A 24,595-nucleotide genomic window follows, 5' to 3' on the forward strand; every position below is an offset into this window, starting at 1 on the left:
CCCTTTGATTTCTAAATCTAGTCCTTGAGGAGAAAAAGAAACATAATATATATTCCCTTGTTTAGAGGAGTCTACAGTTATAATCTTAGATGTAAAAGTCATCTAGGGCAAACATTCTCTTTTACAGATGAGGAAAAAGGGACCCCAAGAGGAAAAACAACTTGTCCAAATTGGCATTAGGATTTGAAGTCTTGCCTTTAACTCCAAATGCAGCCCTTTTCCATGTTCTGTCCTATAGAGAGATATTTAGAGATAATCTGCTTTTCAACAGAACTAACTAGATTAGCACTTCTGATCAAAATATAGACAATTGGATCCCTAAAAAGTGCACTAAGCTTAAGGTAAAAATAGAATTTTCCCTCTTAGATCCATTAACTTTAAATATATGTTTGAAAATTCACATTTTTCTTTGCTATGTTTGGTTTAGTTAGACATCAGTTGTAGTATTTAATTTGTCCATTTAAAGCCAGAGAGATGTATTTCAAGTGAAAAGTATGGGTTCAAATCATAGCCACAATATTTCCTAATTGTGTGACATTATCCTAATCACTTGAGCCTTCCTTTCCCTACCATCATGCTTGATTTCTTCATATCACAAAATGGGAATGACTGACCTTCATAGTTGAAAGAGGAACAAAATAGCATCACTATGTTGGGGTCAATGCACAGTGGGTCCAACTGTGACTGATCAAACCAGTATTAGCTCAAAAGGTCGACCTTACCACTAGTCTGGCACAGATAATGCATATGAACATTTGGAATGAAGATGTTTCTAAATTTTTGCAGTTCATCTTTCTTTTGAGCTACTGCAATTTTACTTTCTCATGCCAAAGTAGAATCAGTGGCAAGAGCTTTGCCGCACCAGAAGAGCCTAATGGCATTCAAAACCTTTTCTTTATTGGAAATTCAGCTAGAGAGAAATTGACTTCAACCTGAGGTGAACAGTCAGTGGCTTCAGCATTGGTTTATGTCTGTGTGTTGAGAACACTATGGCAGTGTTGAGCCTGTCTCTTCAGGGCATGTCCTTATCAGTCATCAATGTGACTCCAATGCTGAGTAGTTAAGAGGTACCATAGGTGTCTTTAGACTATATGGGTCTAAAACCCATAAATAGCTTTCAGGGCATCATAAAAGTGCTCTGGATTGTTACTATCAGTGTAAAAACTTAATTTCATCTGCCTTTTTATTGAGCCAAGAATCCTGTATCTCTCTAAATTTGTACTTTACTCTTTTGGGAATTAAATAAATGTTACCTTATTTAGAGACAGAAGAACTAAACCCTGTAGCGTTCTTTTTTTCATTTAATAACTTCTGAATTTTGGCATCATTTTTCATCAAATCAGATTCTGATGTTCAATAGTATTCCTACCCAGATAAGTAAATATGTGCCATATGTTGGCATAGTTTTTCCTCCTCCAAGTTAGCAAACTTTGAGCATGGAGTAAGGCAAGACAACCACAAGAAAAGTTTAATGTCAACAACTTGCTTGGAGTAGACATCCTCCTAACTCACCTCAGGTTTGAAAAGTCCATCAATTACCTCCACCTGATTTAGCCCATCTGCCAAAATGGTTTTATCCAGCTACTGAACATGCTAAGCTTCTCAGAACCACAGGTGAGGATCTCACACAAAAGGTGGAAAGTGGCTCTGAAGAGGGCTTGGTAACCCTTACACCAGAATGCCATAACACTTTACACACCCCAGAATGAGAATAATAAAGCAACCAATGCCTACTCATTGTAGGTCATTGTGAGGAAAGCACTTTAGAAAACTGTTATTTAAAAATGTGAGTTATTATTATTAATCTGTGTAACAGTTTTTATATTGTCATAGCTTATTGTCATTCGTAGTTTTATAAAATTAAAATCTAAAAGTGCAAATGAGAAATTATTATTTAGGATCTCTCTCTTTTAAGTGTATAAGTTCATATTAATGATTTCTATGAAGAAAGCCTAGTCAGGCTTTATGTTAATTTATCATTCTAATAAACAAGTTGAATATTTAGGATGCTAAAATTCTATACCCTTATTGTAATTGAATACATGAATTTTATGAAATTCATTCCCTCTTAGTCTCCTATCAACCACAGCTACTTTGTTAACACTTTAGTTTCTCTGTCTACATCCTCCTATTCACTCATAACCAGAACAAATGGAGATAATCCAAATGATAACAGAAATACAAGGCATTTTTGGTTCCTACAAAATCTTTGAAAACTTCACAACCCTGAATTTGAAGATGGTCTTCTAAATAACTGTTTCTGATGGCTCTGTCCTTCACTATAACACATTTAACTTGATATCATAAAATATCTGGGTGTTCGTGTTGGGTAGAATTAAAAATTTATACTTATAAAAAAAGCATTATTAAAAAGTATTTCTCCCTTCACTTCCACTTCATTTGATACTCCTGGCAACTGCTTCTATTACCTGATTCCTAATAATTCATCTAAAAATCATTGATATGGAGCTTCATTGGTTTTGTCTTCCCATTTCCAAACTAAATTTACATTGTTGAGCAATATAGTCTCTCTTTAAAACTTTATATTTAATGACAAATAATACTATTTTGATCATCAATTCATTACATTTTATTGTGATAGACCTAAGAAATTAAAAGAATAATGTTCTTGAATAATATATTATAGTAATACACTGCTCTCTTTAGGCTATTGCTTGGTATACTCCTATCCATTTGAAGCAAGCTTGGGATGGATTTGACTCAAACAAAAATTCCAGATGGCCACTGGCAATTTCATCACCAAAGCCACCAGTTTCAAGTCAAAGAGAAACAGCATCTAAATTAATCAATGCAAAACAAGATCAACAAACCATACCAGTTCTGGAAAAACAAGTTCAAGCTTTCCTGAAAAGGTACATATTCATACTTATCTTGTTCAGTATGGTTGTTAACTAAGTACTAAGGATTAGGTGGTAGGATGGCATCAGATGGAGATGAGCAATAAAGGTGAGATAAGAAATAAAATTAACTATTGCTCCATATTTGAAAGGATCCATATTGTAAAGCACCTAATAAATATGAATTACTATTATTAATCCATGTAACAACTTTTACTATTAGGTTGTTACATCTTGAAAGCATAAAAATATGATGGTTTAAGGTGAAGGGGTATCAAAGAATTTATGTCATACAATATGCCCAAGTTTTTCACCATTTCTTTGTTCATTCACATCTCCACAGAGGCAGCTAGATGACCCAGTGGACAGAGTGCTAAATGACAAGTCAGGAAAGCCTAAGTTCAAATCTGGTCTTAAACACTTATTGTCTAGACTCTATGTGATGTTGGACAAGTCACTTAACTTGTATTTGCCCTAATCTGCTGAAGAAGGAACTAGCACTATAATATCTTTACCAAGAAAACCTTATAGGCAATATTGGTATGTTATGGGCCCTGGGGTCTTGAAGAGTCAGACATTATTGAATGACTGAACGACAACAAAATGGTAAGATGCTGAAGCTAAAAAGAGGTGAATCAGGTAAGCATCTCTTGAGTACCCATTTTATATTTAACATTAAGTACTTCAATTAATACTATAATTGAGTAGATAATGGAAACAAAATGCTGAAGTGGGTTTATTAGGGGATTCATATTTTAACATCTTGTTTATAGATCTATATATAATATTCACATCAGGTATACCTACTTAATCCTACTGATAAATGGATCTTAGAAACAGGACCATTTTCTTTGGATCTGAAATGCAGTTTTAGTTCTCACACTCAATCAATTTGCATAATTTCAGTCTAATGACTCTCGTTATTTGTCTATTATAAAAACACAGTTTTCATTTTCATTTTTTTTACAGAGAAAAAGAAATTCCACCAACTCTCTTCCCCAGTCGCAGCCCATGGGGCCTTAGTCAAAGCTGTTCTGTACATCCCAACTATTCATTGTTCAGACCACTTACTGTGGGCAATGATGGGAACATCTTGTGCAGACAGTCAAGGTCACAGTCAACTAGACCTGACCCAATATCAGGTAAGTCAAGAAACAGTTATTATAAAAGGGAAAAGGAGGGAAAACATGAATAAGTTTCTACTAAAACATGTAATCTCTAAGAGGAAGAGTTGAATAACCATCCGTTCTCACTTTGTGGCCCTTAAATATGTCATAATAAGGTCATACTGATATTAATTTGTTTTAGTATAATACTTTGCTTCCTAAGTGATATCAGTGTATCCAGTCTCTCTTCTCTAATTGATCTTCCACACTACTATCAAAAGTGGTATTTCTGAAGCACAGTTCTAACCAAGAACTTCCAATTAAGGAGGGCACCCAGTTCTGCCATCTCTTCATTTACTCTGCTGCACTCCTCTGCACTTCCCTATCTGCCTGGTCTTTCACCTCATGAGTACCTTCTGACCCAGGAACCCTCTGATTAGAGGAATTTAAGGAAAGTGCACAGGCCAACTATTTCTCATTTCCTTACCCAGCTCCCATCCCTTGGATTTCTCCATCATCTCTCCTGTCTTCCCTTTTTAGCTTTCTTTGTTAAATTGTCTAATAATTGTGATTGTAAGTTCCTTGGGAGCAGGGGCTGTGTTTCTTTTTCCTTCTGCTTTCCCAGCACATTACCTCTTTATGGACAAACCAACTAACAGCAGCATTCTCTGTTTAAGAAACTTCAGGGCATCATCATTGTCTCTAAACAGAATTCAAACTCTCTTTGGAATTGAAAGCCCTTCATAATCTATCCTCACCCTACTTTTCCAGATTTATTGCTCTTTACTCCCACTGTGGACTCTTGGCTTTGGACAAATTAACCTACTTGATATGGTATCACCCACCTTTATGTCTTTGCTCAAGCTGTTCCTGATTCTGGGATACTCTCACACCTCTCCTCTTCCTCTCCTCTTCCCCTTGGAGATTCCTTGCTCTCTGATGATGATGATGGTGGTGGTGATTTTGTCCTTTCTTCTCAAAGGCGACCATGACATCAGGGAGGTTATGACATGACAAGCATATAAATTGGATTTGAGTGAAGGGTAGCTGAAGTAAGTCACCAGCCTCACTTTCTCCTCCAGAACCATCTGGATCCAGTGGCCAGATATGAATTAGAATTACTGGAGATGGTCCTGGATGTGAGACATCCGGAGTTAAGTGACTTGCCCAAGGTCACACAGCTAGTAACAGTCAAATGTCTAAGGCTGGATTCAAACTCCCATCCTTCTCACTCCAAGGCCAGTGCTCTATCCACCATGCCCCCTAGCTGGCTCACATAGACTTAGCTCAAATGCCACCTCCTTCAATAAGATGTTATTCCTGATACTCACAATTGTTAGTCCATTCTCTCTTCCTCCCTCAATTCATAGTTATTTTTTTTGTATTTGTTCTATATTTCCATCTCTGGGAATATATTGTATCATTCCATAGAACGTAAACTCCTCGAGAGCAAGGACTAAGTTGCTTTTTTCATTCATAGCCACAGTACCTAGAACACAGAAAATAATAATTAACAGTTTGCTTAATCATTTGTTACACATAGTGAGAACTCAAGAAATATTTGAATAAATGTAGGAAAAGAAAGACAACATCTATAGCAAGGGTCATATAAAGGGTCATGATTGCCATATAAATTATTTTGTAAGACTGATTTTTATTCTGGGTCAAAAGTATATTTTTCTTGGTCACTAGGGTTGAAAAACTATCATTTTTTATTTTACTGTTGATTAATAGAAAAATATTGCTTTGTCTTCTTACAAAAGCACCAAGGACCTATCCTGATCTTCAAAATCACTGCTAATCTATAATCTAATTTAAGAGCCTTCTCACTAATACATTATTATCCACATGAATGATGTAACCATGCTGCAGGCTCAAGTATAGCCCTCTAGAAAGACAATTCAGAGAATTTATGCCATTCTCCACAGAGGGAATGGTCGAAGGAATTTAATATGTCCAGTCATTATAGATCAATCTCAAGGTCAAGATTTTAAAAAGCACAAGATGATCACCTAGAAAAGATCAGTTACTTAGATCATTTACAACTAGACTAACCAAAATACAATGATCTGACATTGATACGCTAAACAAGATCTTCTATTTTCTGTAATCATATTAACTGCACTAAAAAAATTAACAAAACAATTTCAGCATAAATGAAACATAAAATTTATCATCCTTTTCTTTGCTGAGTTAAGAATAAGATCACATATTTCTGGATAACAATTATGGTGTTTTGTTTCTAGTGTTTAAAAGGAAATTAGGTTAAAATATCTCATTCCTAATGAATAAGTAAAAAATCATTTTTATGTCTTTTCTTATAGCTGAAGAAATTTTCAAATATTTGCATCACATTTTGAGGTATTAGTTCTTAGAATAAAATAATAATGCAAGTAAAAGACTACTTCATTATAGTGAATTAGAAACCAGAGAAACTACTACCTCATTTATAATATACAATTAATCATCCACTTAGTTCACTAGGTAAAAATGTTATTGCAGCAAATTTCAGATTAAGTTAATTATGTCCTAAGTGTTTTAGACTCAGATTACCTCAGTCCTTCTTCTGCTCATTTAAAAAAATAAGACAACTTAGTTTTACTGATAGTTCTACTACTAAATTTCAAGAAAATGTAGATGGACATTTTCTATAATTTTTTCTTGGGTTCAGAATATACTTAAACAGCTTTAGTTTATCTGCTTTTGGTGGGGGGAGATAATGGGGGAAGGCAATTTGGATTAAGTGATTTGCCTAGAGTCACACAATGTCTTGAGGCTGGATTTGAACTCAGGTCCTCCTAACTTCGGGCCAGTACTCTATCCACTGTGTCACCTATCTTTCCCACTTCATCTGCTTTCAATGTGTAACTTTAAAATGTACCTTTTTGGAGGTCAATTCAGGGTTCAATAAGCTATAGTCCAGTAGTTTGCTGACCTCTGGTAAGATAAATCATTCCAGAAGTTTACAGCATAGGTTTTATGAAAACATATAGCTTCTGTCCTTATTTTGAAGATGGGAGATAATAAACTAGATCCTCTCTATGGTCACTCCTTATCATAAAATGATGCAACTTTGAGATATTTCACATTTTCTTCTATTTTTTCCTTCTTTTGTTTATGTTTTATTGTTTCTTGATTTCTCACAAAATCATCAGCTTCCCTTAGCTCCATTCTACATTTGAAGGAGTTATTTTCTTCAGAGAGCTTTTGTATCTACTTTTCCATCTGACCAATTCTGCTTTTTAACACATTCTTCTCCTTATTGGCCTTCTGGACTGCTTTTTCCATTTGATCTAAACTGATTTTTACATGTTATTTTCTTCAGTGTGGTTTTTTTTTGTTTTGTTTTGTTTTGTTTTGCTTTGGGTATCTCCTTCACCAAACTCCTGACTTGGTTTTAATGATTTTCCTGCATTGCTCTCATTTCTCTTCCCAATTTTTCTTCTTCCTCCATTACTTGCTTTTCAAAGTCTTTTTTTAAATTCTTACATAATCTGAGATCAATTCCTATTTTTCTTGGAGGTTTTTGGATATAGAAGTTTTGCCTTTGTCATCATCTGAGTATGTATTTTGATCCTCCATGTGATCGAGGTAATTTTCTATGGTCAGATTCTTTTTTTTCTGTTGTTTGCTTATTTCCTCAGTCTATGACCTGATTTACCATATTTCCAAAGCTTTTTTTGTGGGGGGAGGTTGGGACACCTCTTGTGGGACTCCCTCTGCCCTGGAACTGTGCGGAGGGTCCCTGCAACTCTATGATAGTATGGGGGTCCAAATTTTGACCTGGATCTTAGATGGACAAAGCAGCAGAATCCTGCCCGAGGGCTAGCAGAGAAACCTCTTGCAGTCTCTCTCCACCCTCTTGTCATCTGCAGGTTGACTGCTCTGGAAGCAGCTGTTGGGTGGTTCCATGGGTTCCTGGGGAAGAGGCTGCCCTGAGATTGGCACTAGCCTGAGTTCCATGTTCACTCTGATGGGTTAGAGTTCTCCCACCAATTCTCCAAGTCATCCTTGGCAATCCCTGGGTCAAGAGGTTTGGAAACCACTCCCGCTGCCATGGATCCAGGTGATCCTAGGGACCCAGGCAACCCATGGGCTGTTCCTGGAAGGCTGGAGCTGGTTTGCCCCAATGAGGTGCAACTGTGGACAGGGCTGTGCTATGGTTTTTTCCAACCCCCATTCCAGTGAAAATGACCTGTCCAGTGGGTCCCCACCAGGTTGTCTTGGGCTGGAAAAATGTTTCATTCAGTCTTTTTGTGGGTTCTGCCATTCTGGAATTTGATTAGAATCATAATTTTATGGCATTTGATGTTTTCTGGGGAAGAACTTTTGGGAATTCTTGCCTTCACACTACCATCTTGGCACCATTCCTCCTAACTGATAATAATGCATATTTGAAAAACAATTTAACTCTTTCAGACTAGTAACTTACTATTTAGAAAGTTAATGTTTTAATATACAGAACAGTATGGCAACTGACTCATTGCATTCAGAAGTAGAAATGGTCAGGGAGAAGTGTTATCTCAACTTGTTATGTGGGAGATCATGGATGGAACAAAACAAGGCATTTTTTTGACAAGGATAGAAAATGATGATCTGGGAAATTGGAACATACTAAAATGCTGTTTTCTTGCTCTGGTTTCTAAGAAAACTATTTTTTGGTAAAGGGGACCATTGAGAATCTTTTTTTTGTAGATCCCAAAGAGCAAGAAGTTATGAATGTTATTTGAAACCTTACAGTAAGATCTCTCTTCTCAAAAAAAAGGTTTTTCCTCCCTCTAGATGTCATAGAATCCAAAATTATACCATTAGAGATTCATTCTTTTGGATTTTACTCCCTGAAGTCATTATGACTTATCAGAAATCATTTTCCCATGATAAAAAGAATGTGTTAAACATTGAAATTAAAGCTGTGCTATTTATTAGCTGCTATTTAACCTTTCTGAACCCCATCCATAAGAAACATTTCATTGGACTGTTTTAAGAAAAACACTTTGTAAGCCTTAAAGCACTATATATATAAATATGAGCTATGATTTAGCAGGAGACAAGCAGACATTGTTGAATGAAGTCTGAAAACTTCATCTAATTAAACTAATTAATTTATAAGGAGATGTTTCCATATTCAACCTTTAGAGAAACTATATACTTTTTAATACCTTGTCACTTTATAGGTTTGGGGTTTTAAGACTAATCATTATAAGAAGTGATTATTTCTCCCATTCACTATACTTAAAAGGAGGATATTGCACTTGAACTCAATAAAGACATAGATTAGAATTCTATCTCTGATATCTACTAACTGTCTTTATGGGTAAATTGTTTAATATCTCTGAAGCTCAATTTCCCAAACCATAAAATTAGAATAAAGCATTTATTAATATAATAAAGAGGGCTACTGGGGTACTCAAATCAGATAAAGTGTTTAAAATATTTTGAAAACTTTCAAATGGTAGACAAAGTCATCCATTGTTATTACTTAATAATTATTAGAATGAAGGCACCTTGAAAATAGTAGGGATTATTTAGTTTATTTTATCTGTGTCCACATCCAGCTTGATACTGGATATATAGTTAATTTAGTGATTGTCATAAAATAAATTAGAGCTGTCCAAAAATAGAGTGGATTGTCATAGGAGGTAGTAGGTGATCCCTCGCTGGATGGATAGATTAATATAATATATAGTGAATAGAGTTCTGAATTTTGAGTTAGAAAGACTCTTACTAGCAATGTGAACTTGACTAAGTCACTTAACCTTAATTTAGTTTCCTCTTTTTGTAAAATAAGGAGATTGGACTAGAAGTTCTTTCCAATAGTAAATCTAGTATCCCAACTACCTAGGTTTTGCTCAGATAGGGAAAGAGAGAAGAATGTAATACATGGTCAAGTAATATGTCTTTTCTTTTTAAAAAAAATTGTTTCATTAAATACTCCAATGACATGTAAAAAAATGTTTAACATTCATCTTTTTAAAATTTTGAGTTCCAAATTTTCTCTTTCCCTTCTGCCCCCTCTCCCACCTCTTGAGAAAACAAGAAATATGATAACAATTGTATATGTGAAGAAATCAACCCATTTTCCTTAATTTCTAAAAATATGATATCTAGACTCTTTTTTTTTAGGTTTTTTTTTTGCAAGGCAAATAGGGTTATGTGGCTTGCCCAAGGCCACACAGCCAGGTAATTATTAAGTGTCTGAGGCTGGATTTGAACTCAGGTACTCCTGATTCCAGGGCAGATGCTCTATCCACTGTACCACCTAGTCACCCAAAAACCATGATTAAAGAAAGAGTCTAGGGGCGGCTAGGTGGCATAATGGATAAAGCACCAGCCCTGGAGTCAGGAGTACCTGGGTTCAAATCCAGCCTCAGACACTTAATAATTACCTAGCTGTGTGGCCTTGGGCAAGCCACTTAACCCCATTTGCCTGCCAAAAAAAAAAAAAACCTAAAAAAAAAAAGAGTCTAGATATCATATTTTTAGAAATTAAGGAAAATGGTACGATTCCTTCACATATACAATTGTTATCATATTTCTTGTTTTCTCAAGAGGTGGGAGAAGGGGCAGAAGGGAGAGAGAATTTGGAACTCAAAATTTTTAAAAAATGAATGTTAAACAATTTTAATTTTTAAGGAATTATTTTCTTCACTGAACTTTTGCACCTCTTTTTCTATTTGAGCATTTCTGCTTTTTAAGGAGTCATTTTCAACAGTTAAAATTTTCACCTTTTTCTATTTAGCCAATTCTGTTCTTTAAGACATTATTTTATTCAGTATTTTGTGTGCCTCTTTTACCAAGATACTAATTTCCTTTTTCATAATTTTCTTACCTCTAATTTCTTTAGATAATTTTTACTCTACCCCTCTTAAATTTGATTTCAAAAACCATTTTAACTCTTCCAGGAATGTTTGTTGGGCATCAGTCCATTTATATTTTTCCTTTTGAGACTTTGCTTAGAACTATTTTAATTTCCATGTCTTCATTTAATCTTGATTTTCCCTCTCCTATAATAGCTTTTTATAGTCATAACTTTTTTGTTATTGTTTACTCATTTTACCAGCCTATTTTTTAAAATTTATGTTAAAGTTGGACACTGTTCCCCATGTTGGGTGGAAAGAGGCACTGTCCTAAACTTCAGCATTTTTTCACAATGCTGTTTTCAAAGCTAGTTCTGAGGGGGTTCAAAGTTTTCAGTGCTTCCAAGGTGGTAGGATTTGGAGAGAAGTGTGGGCACTATTATCCTCAATAGGGCTCTGGTCCTTACTCAGGAAGGGGCCCTATTTCTTAAGCTTGAAATCCTTATTACTTCTAAAGATTTCTGCTTCCTTGGAACTGGAAGTAATATTGTTACTTAGGGTCTCTAATCCCTTGTGATTAAAAGCAATACTGCTCCTCAGGGCTCCCATCCCATCTTGAGATCTAAAGGGGGTCCTGCTAAAAATCATACTCCATTGACTCAGTGGACCTGATCCTGCATTTGGGGTAGAGCAGAGGTGGAGAGGAGGCATCTATACAAGAATATTTCTGACTTCAGTGGAAAAAGATTGCAGGAAAAGAGAAAAAAATCATCTGAATAATAAGATTGTGTAGTTGGTTGGGAGATATTTGGATTTGTGAAGAAGGCCCAAGATTGAATTTGGGGTATATTAAGTAAAATATGAAAGAGAATGATCTCCAGGGACAGTTTCTACTTCAAGTTTTGGTAAGAAAAAAGCTAAAAAGGAAGAATGAAATAAGGACAAAGTGAAAACCTAAAGAGAATTCAAGAAACTTTGGACTTGGCAAGGTCAAAGACTGAATTTGTTCAAGGGAAATTTAGGAGAAATAAAAATATCTCAAGAAGAACAGAGTTCAAGTTAAGATACCTCACTTTTGACTCCTGGGAAGAAGGTTGAAAAAGGAACAGAAATTAAAGATAATTAAGGAATAAGGAGCTAAAGAAAAAGAATCAAAGAAAAACACTTAGATAATGAAAAGGAAAAAAGATCAGGCAAGGTAAGTTAGAAAAAGTAAATAAAACAAGTAAATTAGGTAAATTTTAGGGCTATCCCAAAGTAGAAAGGAAGTATAGATTGTGTTTATCAAGTTGTTGTGCCAAAGAAAATTGGTTATAATAGTTACTATAGTGTTAGATAATAATGGAAAGTAGATTGAGAGAAACTGGAAAGCAAGTGTGTCCAATCCATCGTCCAAGGGTTACATCCAACCCTCAAAACCCATTCATGCTGCATTATTACATTTTTTTTATACTCACTTCAAACATGGATTACATTGTAGTTAAAAATAAATATTAAAATCTATATGTGGTCCTTGTCAAGTTTTTGTTGAATGATACAGAACAGAACTTATTGATCTAAAGAAAGGCATATAGGAGATGAAGATTAAACACTAATGGGTAGTTCGGTGGATGTTTTGGTTTCTTCTTTTTAAGGCTGAGATGCTCAATCCATATGGAGATTAGAAAAGAGAGTTTGCAGTGACTTGCATGAACTGTATGATTATATTTTTACCATAGCCAAATGATATCTTCTCAGTGGGATTCATCTCAAGGCTATAAGGGACAATGTAGTATTCAGTGAGGTGAATGGGAGGATCTGAAGTAGACAAGGGGAAATTTGACCCCTATCAAGAGATTGAGGGGGTGGAGCCAAGATGGTGACAGGAGGACAGACCTTCCTAGGAGCTCTCTCTAGAATATTTCAAAAACCTTAAAATTATGACTCTAACTAAATTTTTGAGAGACAGAACCCATAGAAAGATCCTGTGAGGTAATTCTCCAGCCCAAGGTAACCTGGAAGATCATGGGAAGGCTCTGTTCCATGTGGTTGGAGGGATGGCAGCACACTGAAACAAAGGGGCTCCAGACTTCCAGGAGCAGCCCCAGAGCACCTGGGTCCCTGGGAGCCCTGGCTCCTGTCAACAGAAGCAATTTCCTGATCTTTCAACCTAGGGAACACCAAGCACAACTTGGAAGAGCAGCAGGGAGACCTCTGCCAGAGTGAGTGGGAGCCAGCATGGCCCAGGCCCACAGAGCCTCCCAGCAGGGAGCTGCAGGGCAGTTGCTCCCTGAGCACTCAACCAAGGAAGGTAAGGGAGTGGAGGGAGACTGTTGAGGTCTGTTCTCTGTCCTTGGGACAGGACTCTGGGGATTTGTCCATATTCAGACCCTGGTCACAATCTGGATTCCCATACTGTCATAGAACAGGGACCTTCCTCATAGCTCAGGGGTAGAGGGGTGTGCTTGTGGTCATTCACAGACCAGGACAGCAGTCAGAGTCTCCCATAAGACCTTGAAGGAACTGAGGTTCTGGTGGGAGGTATCCCAATAATACTCAAGAGCTCAGGAAGCACCCCAAAACCAGGGCACAGGCTGGGGAAATGAGTAAACAGAAAAAAAGGAACCTGACCATAAACAATTACTTTGGTCCCATGGAGAATCAAAACACACAATCAGAAAATGAAAAAGTAGTGACTTATGCATCTAAATCCTCCAAGAAACATAAAAGTTGGTCTCAACCTATTTCAGAGCTCAAAAAAGATTTTGAAAATCAAGTAAGGGACAGGTAGAAGAAAAATTGGGAAAAGAAACGAGAGAGATGCAGGAAAAACATGAAAAACCAAGTCAGCAGTTTAGTCAAGGAGGTCCAAAAAAAAGACAAAGAAAACATGTTATAAACCAGTTTAGGTTAAATGGATAAAACAGTTCAAAAAGTTAACAAGGAGAAGAATGCCTTAAAAAAGCAGAATTGGCCAGATGGTAAAGGAGATAAGAAAGCTCTCTTAGGAAAACAAAGCCTTCAAAGCTAAAGGAAGCTAATGACTTTGTGAGGAATCAAGACACAATAATTCAACACCAAAAGAATGGAAAAACTAGAAGAAAATGAAATATCCCATTAAAAAAACAACCGATCTGGAAAATAGATGCAGAGGGACAATTTAAAAATTATTGGGCTACCTGAAATACATGATCAGAAAAAGAGCCTTGGCTTCATTGTTAAAGAATTTCTACAGGAAAATTTCCCTGATATCATAGAAGCAGAGGATAAAATAGAAATTGAGAGAATCTACCAATAACCTCTTGAAAGAGATCCCAAAAAACCAACCCTCAGGAATATTATAGCCAAATTCCAGAACCCCCAAGTCAAAGAGAAATTATTACAAGCAGCCAGAAGGAAATAATTGAAATATCATGGAGCTGCAGTCGCGATTATACAGGATTTAGCAGCATACATATTAAGGGCTCATAGGCCTTAGAATATAATATTCTGGAAGGCAAAAGAGCTTGGAATGCAACTGAGAATCAACTACCCAGCAAAACTGAACATCCTCTTCCAGGGGAAAAGATGGACTTTCAATGAAACAGGGGAAATTCAAATGTTCTTACTGAAACAGCCAGAGAGGAACAGAAAGTTTGATCTTCAAGTATAGGACTCAAGTGAACCATAGAGAGGGTGGAAGAGAAGGGTAAATTATGAGGGATTTAATGATGATGAACTTTGTGTATTCCTGCATGGAAAGATGATGCTGATAATACTCATATGAACCTTCTCATTTAATAGAGCATGAAGAAGGAGCCTTTATAGATGAGGCTTAGGAATGAACTGAATTTGAAGGTATAATATAACATAAAAATGGAGTCAATGAGTGAAAGGGAAATGCACTGGGAGTAAGAGAAAGGAGAGGTGGAATAGGTCAAGATATTTCATGTAAGAGTCAAGAAATAGCTTTTGCAATGGTATGGAAGGGGAAAAGGTGAGGGGGAATGAGGGAGCCTTCATTCTCATCAGAAATGACTCAGAAAAGAAACAGCATACACACTCAATAGAGTATAGACATCTAGAAGAAAAACGAGAGAAGGGGGCAGGGGAGGGGAGGGGGGGATGTGGGTGATAGAGGAGACAGTAGATCATGGGAGGGTATAGTCAGATATAACAGATTTTCTTTTTTACTTTTTGCAAGGTAGTGGGATTGGGTTGCCTGTCTAGGACCATGGGGCAGGGTAGCTGCTGGGTCTCTGGAATGGGATGTGGGCTTGGGGCCTCCTGGCCCCAGGGCCAGTGGTCTGACCACTGCACCACTCGGCTGTCCCACAGCACATTTTTGAAGAGGGACAGAATGAAAGCAGAGAGAAAACATAATAAATGATAGTGGGGAGGAATAGATGGAGGGAATTACAATCAACAACAGCATCTGTGCAAAAATATGGAAGTAACTTCTCTGACAGACTTATGTTAAAGAATGTGATCCACCCCAGAGACAGAGTTGATGGTACTGGAACACAGACTGAAGCACATTTTTTTCCTCTTTCACTTTAGTTCTCATATCATATTTTTGTGGGGGGGGGGGGGAGATTATGTTTACTCTTACAAAAAGAATATTTTAGTAATGTGTAAATAAAATTGAAAGAAAACAAAATAAAACAGAGAGAGAACGAGAGAGAAGAGAGAGAGAGAAGAGATTGAAAAGTGGAAGAATACCAATCAGGGAAGCCATAAACTTGAAGCTAAAAAAATGTAAACTATTCTTAAAGAGAAACTTCAGGGCAGCTAGGTGGCATAGTAGATAGAGCACCAACCCTGGAGTCAGGAGTACCTGAGTCCAAGTCCAAGCTCAGACATTTAATAATTACCTAGCTCTGTGACCTTAGGCAAGTCACTTAACCCCACTCCCTTGATAAAACAAAACAAGAAGAGAAGCTTCCTGTTCTTCAAGGAATTATCATTCCTTTTTAATCAATACATGAAAGAACCTCAAATGAAAAGGTCAGATGAAGAAGAGAAAAACTGTTTCCTATTTGGGAAAATAGATGCAAGGATAAAAGGGATGACTGTTGTCTTCCTATGGGAGTGAATCCAAGATATAGCAGACTACCCCCCAGTACTTTTCAAAACAGATAACTTATCAATTTCTGGTGATTCACATGGACAGAAATATAATACCAGAAGAAGCCTAATAAGGTTTTCCAAATATCATGGAATCAAACTAAAAATCAGAGACACAGGTTGTTTTCTTCAATGCATCTCATAAAATAAAGGAATAAAAAATTAATTTATAAAGTGAATATCCATCTAACAAGATGGTGTTTGAGAACTAGATTGAGATTTTTGGATGATGGTTTAAAGTATAGTAAAACTAATAAACTCTTGGGGCGGCTAGGTGGTGCAGTGGATAGAGCACCAGCCCTGGAGTCAGGAGTACCTGAGTTCAAATCCAGTCTCAGACACTTAATAATTACCTAGCTGTGTGGTCTTGGGCAAGCCACTTAACCCCATTGCCTTGCAAAAAAAAAAAAAAAAACTAATAAACTCTTGAGAGTACTCCTAATAAATAACAAGTAACAATTTGCCTGAAGTCTTTCAAATATAATCAAGAGGGTGCTAAGTTTTAAAAAAAATTCTGGAAAATATAAAATATAAAAAAATAAATAGAACTCCCTTTATTTCTCCATCATAAATTGTAGATAGTGAAGAAGTTGAAAGAAAAAGTTAAAAAAAAAAAGTTCACGGGTCAAAATTTAAGAAAATTCTACAGCCTCAAATCTATGCACAGAAGCTCAAAGTTTAGTCAGTAAGAGGAATTAGGAGCCCTTAATGCAAGGAGACAATTTTTTTTTCCATTTGACCAATTCTGCTTTTCAAGGTGTTATTCTTTTCAATAGATTTTTTGTGCCTCTTTTACCATTTGGCCTATTTCATTTTTAAGGTGTTATTTTCTGAAATAATTTTTGTGCCTCCTTTTCCAAGTTGTTCACCCTTTTTTCATCATTTTCTTGCATCACTTTAATTTTTCCCCAATTTTTCTTTTACCTCTCATTTGTTTGTTTTTAATTCTTTTTGAGCTCTTCCAAGAATTCTTTTTGGACCTGCAACCATTTCACATTTTTCTTTAAGGCTTTGGATGTAGCTGATTTGGCTTCATTGTTTTCTTCTCAGTTTGTTTTGATATTTTCTGTAACCATAATAACTTTCTGTGGCCAAGTTCTTTTTTGTTGTTGTTTGCTCATTTTTCCAGTCTATTTCTGACTTTTAACTTTATGTTAAAGTTAGGATTTATTTCTGAGTTGGAGGGAACACTGCCCCATGGTTTAGGCTTTTCATACTGGTATTTTCAGTAATTTAATGTGGTAATCAAAAATATATAGAACCCAAAATAATTAGTTTTACATTAAAATTTAGTTCTCATCAATTAATACTAATCTAATTTCTTCTCTCCTCTCCTTCCTTTTCCTTTCATCTCCTCCGACGAAATCTTCAATCTACTTTTTTCTTTTCCTTTCCAAATTGAAGCAGACAATGAACAAAGATCATCTATATAAGATGTCCTTCAGTGTTCATAAAAATTGTTACCCATATAACCACTCTGACTCCTTTGAAACTCATTTCTTTAAAAAATTACTTTGTATTTGTGATAATTTTGACCTAACAACACCAAGAAAACACAGGTACTCTATCAGCCAGCATCACACCATCCATATGAGTGATCATCAGTTACATCAAATGAAGTTTTGCATACTGTGGATAAGTTCACTTACATGAGCACACAGAGATGAACACATCAATAATGAGGCTGACACATGCATTGCCAGAGCTAGCTCCGTATTTGGGAGATCAAAGGAAAAGTGTGGGAGAGAATAGGAATTTGACTGACTACTAAACTGAAGGTCTACATAACCATTGCACTGACCTCATTGTTGCATGCCTGTGAAACCTGAACAATACACCTATGCCATATCAGAAAACTAAATTGCTTCCATTTGAATTGTGTTGCAAAGATTCTGAAGATCATCTAGAAGGATAAGATACCATATACTGAAATTCTTTTCAATCTAAAGTATCAAGCATCCAAAATCTACTGCAGAGAGCAGAGCTCTGATGGACTGACCCTATTATTCAAATGCCAAATGTACATTTGCCTAAAAGACTATTTTATGGAGAACTCACCCAGGGAAACTACTTACTTGGAGATCAAAAGAACCAATACAAGACATCTCTGAAGTACATTGGAATTGATTGTGTGACACAGGAGATGCTGGCAAGTGCCCTATGTGGTATGCCCTCATCAGAGAAGATGCTGTTCTTGATGAGCAAAGCAGAATTGAAGTAGCTCAAAAGAAACATGAGATGTGAAAATTCAGAGAAGCTACCCCAAATGTTCACATGGACTATTTGTGTCCAACATGTGGTAGAGCATCTCAAGCTCCTCTAGGTCTGATCAGCCATAGTCAGATATGCTGTATCTTGACTCGACATAGTGATGTCATTTTGGTCCTCTTTGAAAATGAACAACCACCACCAACCAATCAACTTTGCATATATCTGCTATATGTATGGAAGAAGTTTAAATGACACAAAACTAATAACATTTAATCATTGAGTTATTACTTTTCTATTACTAAGACCAGCAAAGTAATTTGGCCAACCATCAAAAGCTAAAGATAGAAAAAGAAAATGAATGCAGAACTAGGAATTTTATTTTTAAAATTTAGATTACTATAGGAATTATGATGTGGTGCATTTCAGTAAACTCCTGGTACCAACTCTACCAGATAAGCTTTAGCAACTATGTGAAGTTTATGAGGAAATTTCATGGCTGGTAAAATCATTTGAAACTAAAATGCTTGCATAATAATAAAAAATAAAGTGCAGAACTAATATCATCTATGCCTTTCCCCCTCACCCAAGTTGTGATTATTTGTGACTTGAAAAATCATATTCAATTTATTGAAAACTAACTTAATGATAATTAAAAAGTTTCTTTTCAAGTCCCTATGTAATGCTATTCTTAAGACTTTGTTTTGTAAATGAAATAAAATCCTTTATTATTGTTAAAACTTTCAACTTGAAACATTTACTTGATTTCTTTATCCTATCTTCCCTCACTAGAACCCTACATTTTGCCTGCTGGAACCAAAAAAAAATCAAAAAACAAAACTATGAACCCAAACCCCCTTAACCACAAAAATGACAGGAAATCAGCTCCATCTGCAGGGGTAAGTAACAGTATTTAAATATTAGGTGTATTTTTTTAATCTGGAAAAGAAGGGGAATCCTTTATTATTAGAATTCTCTTTAAAACCTATTGAGCAAGTGGACATTCTGTAATAGCCTCAGGTCATTAGTTTCCCATAAAAATTTGATGATCTAACTACATTTATTTTCTTTATTTGCTAGCGAACAGTATATCCCCCAGTGCTTAGTACAGCATGAAATAAAACTTCTCTAGAAGGACTTAGAAAAAAAATAGTTTGAAAGTATATTGCAGTTCAACTAACTATCCTTTTTGATCCTTAATGATTAACATAGCTGAAATTATTTAGGGGAAAGAGATTATAGATTCATTTTTATACAAAATTATCTTTGTTGTGACTTTTATTTCCATTAGAAACTCTTGCTTCTATAATGAAATGTTTTTTTAAGCTTGGATCACAATGAATTTCTTTAGCTTTTTAATTTCATTTGATTTGATTTTTTTTTGCCTACTCAATAGAAATCCCAAAACCAATTACAATGGAAAGAGCTGATCATAAATGGCCTTCACCTATCCCCAAAGTTCTTTTCTGAGCCCTTTCCAGAAGAATTGTTTACTAACTGATGGTGTCCATTCATTATTATAAATTTACAGTTAGGCATGGGTTTGGAATAACTTGTTACAAAAATGTTGTATTGGATCAGATGGAATTGTAGGCATGTTTGAGGATAATGGAAAGATTGCTAGATATGATGTCAGAACACCTGGGTTTAGGTCTTTTCTAGCTGCATGTACAAGTCAGGTAATTTATATGAGCCTCAGTTTCTTCATTGTAAATAGAGAATAATATTTATGCTACCAAAGTTTCCTTAAGGATCAAATGTATTATTTAAAAATTAAACTAGAGGTCTATAGAGATGGAAGAGAGACTGGAGACATTTTGGAAATGAGATTTGGTTCTAAAGATCCTTCATAGGTATTTATTATTTGGGGAGGGGGTGAGGTAGGAGGATTGACCAGGGTCTTCCTGCAATCTAGCTTTACGGCCTTTGTAAATTACATTATATTTAGTGATAACTCGTCAAAATGAGCTTCAGAATTATATGTTTATTTCACTTGACACTGAGAAAAAAAATAATTTATGCTTCAGTTCATGAGGATACCTGCCTACCTCACCATGAAGCACTATTAAGTATGAAAAACTTGAATTAAAGTCACTGAGGTATCTTTGATTGTTTTATGTTGTTATAAGAAATTGCCATACCTGTATGTTCTGCCAGCTAGAAAATGAAAATTTGAATGTTAAAAATTGCCATTTCATTAATCATTAGGACCAGCATCTAATTTGACCAACCCCAGACAGGTTAAACAATTTCCCCAAGATCCTATGACTAGTTTGACATGAGCAGCTCTAAAACTCTAGCCTCCTGGCTCTCAGTTCAGTATTCTTTCCCTATTACCAAAATACTTAATGCTTACCAAAGTACATCACTTTTTGTTCTAATAATTTTCTTCTGTCCTATTCAGAAGACCAAAGCTCATTTCTTTGTTTTATTCTTCTAAGGACTAACCTTGGAATTCATGGCTTATTCTTTATTATCTCTTCCCCAGAAAGTTCACTCCATTATACCACAAATAGGCAGCTATTTTTAAGGAAATATCTATCTTACAGTGCTAGAAACACTGAAGGAACAAATGCCTATGATTAGATTTTAAGTTCAAGGACCATATATTAGTATTCTGAGATAGTTTAAACAGTAATGCAAGTTCTTCTCAGTTCCCTTGCAAATTTTTCTCTCAGTTCCCTTGATCTCTGAATTTGAAAAGTATTTTTCTGACTGGAACTTATATCCATGCCTTGATTTCAGTTTCCTTGCTCAGTACAGACTGGAAATATTCTTAGGTAACTGGAATTTCAGGAATTGGGTTTTGATATCTTTTACCAATCAGTATCAATCGAATCAGTGGTATCAATTGAAGGAAATGACATTATTTGAAAAAAATGCCAAATCAAAACCACCTAACCCCAGCTCCATAGAATGCCCATGACTTTACAGAAATTTCCAGAACCAACTCCTCTTTATTTAGCAACTCCAAACTTCTTTTTATCACTTTTCTTGGCTATATCCTTTGATTCGTCTTCACAAGTTCCTGAATCTAATACCGTTCTAGTGGACTAATTATCTTAATTGTCTATTCCAGGTTTTTCAATTGTTCTCTTCTTTCTTTTTCTAGCAGAGCTTCCAAGTCCTTTATACTCTCCTTACCACTAGGGAAGCTAGGAGATTCAGTGGATAGAGACTCAGCTGAAGTCAAGAAGACTCATCTGAATTCAAATCTGGCCTCAGACGCTTATTAGCTATGTGACTTTTGGCAAGTTAATTCCTGTTTAACTCAGTTTAACTCAGCTTTCTCATCTGTAAAATGAGCTGGAGAAGGAAATGGCAAACCTCTTTCTTTGCCAAGAAAAGCTCAAATTGGGTCATAAAGAGTCAGAAACTACTGAAATGACTCAACAGCTACCACTAATCACCACTCACTATCTAGCACCTTCATCATCCAATGATAAGTATCTACAACCACCCTAAAGAAGTTAGCCACCTTCCCAGTCCTTTTTCCAGTCATTGCATCATCTGAGAAAATATTTTTATGTCCATATTTCAACTGTACTTCAGTTTTCTTGCTCAGTACAGACTGGAAATATTCTTAAGTAACAGGAATTTTAAGAATTGGGTTTTGGTATCTTTTACCAATCAGTAGTATCAATCAAATCAGTGGTATCAATCAAAGGAAATGAAATATAACTTGAAAAAATGCCAAGTATGATCTTCTTGACCATTAAGCACCCATATGCCCCATATTGCTATTAATAGGACTCACTAGGAAAGGCCATATTTTTTTTTCAGTTGATCCTCTTCACTTTGGTGATACTAGCAAGTTTAAATCTTCTTTCCCCCAAGAAAGGCTCACTTATCCTATTCTGAAAAGTTCTAATCCCTGAAGATATTTTAACTCTATTTTGCACAGCTTCTACTTTCATCTTGTGGACTTTAGGTCTGGTCATTTTTTTTATCTTGGGCCATTTTCTTGAAACAAAAGCTATCAGAATTTTGGGTAGAAGTGGAGGGGGAGAGTATGGAGGGGGAAAAAGAGTCCCTATAAGTTAAATAACAATTTCTTTCCAAAGCATACTAGTCTGAAGGGAAAGAGGAGTTCCCATCAACTAAATAACAATTTCTTTCCAAAGTATATTGGGACTACATGTCCTAACAATTCAGCATTTCAATAAAGATTCTGTTATAATCCTTTTCTGAAACAAAGCTCTCATTAGTGCACACTAGAATTCATTAATATTCCTTAGCAACAAGTTAGGGGACTGAAAGTAATACAAGGGAAAAAAAAGTTTGGATTTTCTTTGTTTTTTTCCCTTTTTGTACTAAATATAACATGCATGATCACTAGCTCTGCTTGATCTTTTTAACAGCTTTCACTGATAGAAGACTGAACAGTCTAAAAATCTTAATGCTGATATTTAATGCAAAATAAACTGAGAGTCTATTTCTAAAATAACAAATTTAACAAATTTAAATTTGGAACAAACAAAAAGAAAGCAGTGTTCAATATTCAAGGTCCTTTGACTATTAGTCACATTTCTCAGCAGCAGCTAAAAATGTGCTCCATCTCCAGTACAATAACTTCCAGATCCCATTGCTTTCCAGTTGGGATGGGGGAGTTTGTTGTGAGACTAATGGATAGCATAGGTGTGGAGATACAGCAAAAATGAAAACCAACTGCATATACAACTTTCTCAAAAGTTCCCATAACAAGGGTAGTAGAGGATAATTAAAGAATTTCTGAGGGGGGATAGATTATTTTTCCACATGGCAAACTCATGCAACATGTGGTAGCAAATGTCCTAGAAAAGAATGGAGATTAGAGACAAAGAAAAGTGAAATGAGAAGCTAGAATATGTATCATCAGATCTTCTGGCTTTATGAATCATCGAAAGTCTATATAAGCAAAAGAACTGGACTTAAGTCCTTCTTCCAAAATTTCAACCATTTATTCAGAGCTTCTATCAGTTAGTTAATAAGCATTTATCAAGTGCCTACTATGTGTTAGATACTGTTAAGCACTGGGAGTACAAAAAGAGACAAGAGACATCCCCTGCCTTCAAGGTCCATGCAATCTATTGAAGGAGACAGCAAGCAAATAAATATGAACAAACAAGTTATATATATATATATATATATATATATATATATATATGATAAATAGAAAATAATTTTAAAAGGGAAGGTACTAGAAATTAGACTGCCTAGGAAGGGGTGGGAAAGACTACCTTTAGAAGGTGAGACTGAAGATAATTTAGGCAAGAATTATGGAAATGGGAAGGAGTAATCTATTGGAGGAGATGAGATCAAATATGATATTGTTTATACAGATAGAGAGAGATTAGCTTTAGTATGGAGTAGGGCTCCCACTCTGTGTGAGATAAAAATGAAGAAGGAGATGATGAGGAAGGAGAAGAGGGAGTAAAGCATTGAGGTAAAGCCTCAATTTTTCCTCATCTGAATTGAGGAAGGACAAAGAGCTTTGAAAAAGGATGAAAAGATTTAGAAGAGTTATTGTGAAAAAGGGGATGGTGGGGGCAGCTAGGTGGCACAGTGGATAGAGCACTGGCCCTGGAGTCAGGAGTACCTGAGTTCAAATCTGATTTCAGACATTTAATAATTACCTAGCTGTGTGGCCTTGGGCAAGCCACTTAACCCCCTTACCTTGAAAAAAAAAAGTTAGTGGCTGAAGGAACTTTCTCAGACTATAAGATAACAAATGACTTTTAATTTTTCTCTCTCTCTCTCACACACACACACACAGAAAGGTCACCTTGACTGGCTCAGAATATAACCTTTTCTAGAAGTCTCTACTAGATCTCTGCTACCCTTTTCTCTCTTCAATTGAATGGAGCTATGATCTATCTGCTTATAGATAATGACATTAGTTTGTGAAGATTTAAAAGTTAAAAAAAATTTTTAAAACTGCAAATAATTAGTAAAATATTCTGAACTCCCTGGAAAAGATTGATTGCTAGATGAAGAGGGTGAACTCTCAACCACTAGAATTTAGCATAATCACTTATCAACAAATTACACCCTTCCCCTTCTTGTTCCCACTTTATCCAGGGTCATCTCAAGTCCTCCTAATCCATATCTGGCCACTGGACCCAGATGACTCCAAAGAAGAAAGTGAGGTTTATGACTTTGCCCAGCACACCCCTCACTTAAATCCAATTCACTTGCATGTCATGGCATCATCTCCCTGATGGTCTTCCTCCAGTATGAAGGATAAACAGTAATCCCTCTCTCTCACTATCAAAAGCAGAAACAAAAAACAAAAAAAAATCACCTGAAAATCATTTAAAAAGCGTCTTCTTTTTTCTTGCAAATCATTGTTTTGTTTTGTTTCGGGGTTTTTTGCAAGGCAATGGGGTTAAGTGGCTTGCCCAAGGCCACACAGCTAGGTAATTATTAAGTGTCTGAGGCCGGATTTGAACTCAGGTACTCCTGACTCCAAGGCCAGCGCTCTATCCACTGTGCCACCTAGCTGCCCCACAAATCATTGTTAAAAGTATATATTATCAGTAAGCAAAACTTTGAAATAGGA

General features: G+C 35.8%; 1 protein-coding gene across 15 annotated transcripts in view; it reads left to right on the forward strand.

Moving 5' to 3' along the window:
* The window catches only part of LMNTD1 (lamin tail domain containing 1), a 155,503-nt gene that overhangs the window by 120,038 nt on the left and 10,870 nt on the right, over positions 1 to 24,595 (forward strand). For 14 of the 15 annotated variants that reach the window (XM_074194220.1, XM_074194217.1, XM_074194213.1 and 11 more), the window contains 4 exons: positions 2,668 to 2,873; positions 3,828 to 4,000; positions 12,915 to 13,051; positions 18,847 to 18,953. In XM_074194220.1, coding sequence (XP_074050321.1) covers positions 2,668 to 2,873; positions 3,828 to 4,000; positions 12,915 to 13,051; positions 18,847 to 18,900 — 570 coding nt within the window. In that variant the 3' untranslated portion in view covers positions 18,901 to 18,953. The remainder of the gene's footprint in view (positions 1 to 2,667; positions 2,874 to 3,827; positions 4,001 to 12,914; positions 13,052 to 18,846; positions 18,954 to 24,595) is intronic. The other variant, XM_074194223.1, reaches the window with a different exon arrangement.

The sequence above is a fragment of the Macrotis lagotis genome, chromosome 7 (genome assembly GCF_037893015.1).
Source record: "Macrotis lagotis isolate mMagLag1 chromosome 7, bilby.v1.9.chrom.fasta, whole genome shotgun sequence".
Taxonomy (NCBI): Eukaryota; Metazoa; Chordata; class Mammalia; order Peramelemorphia; family Peramelidae; genus Macrotis; species Macrotis lagotis.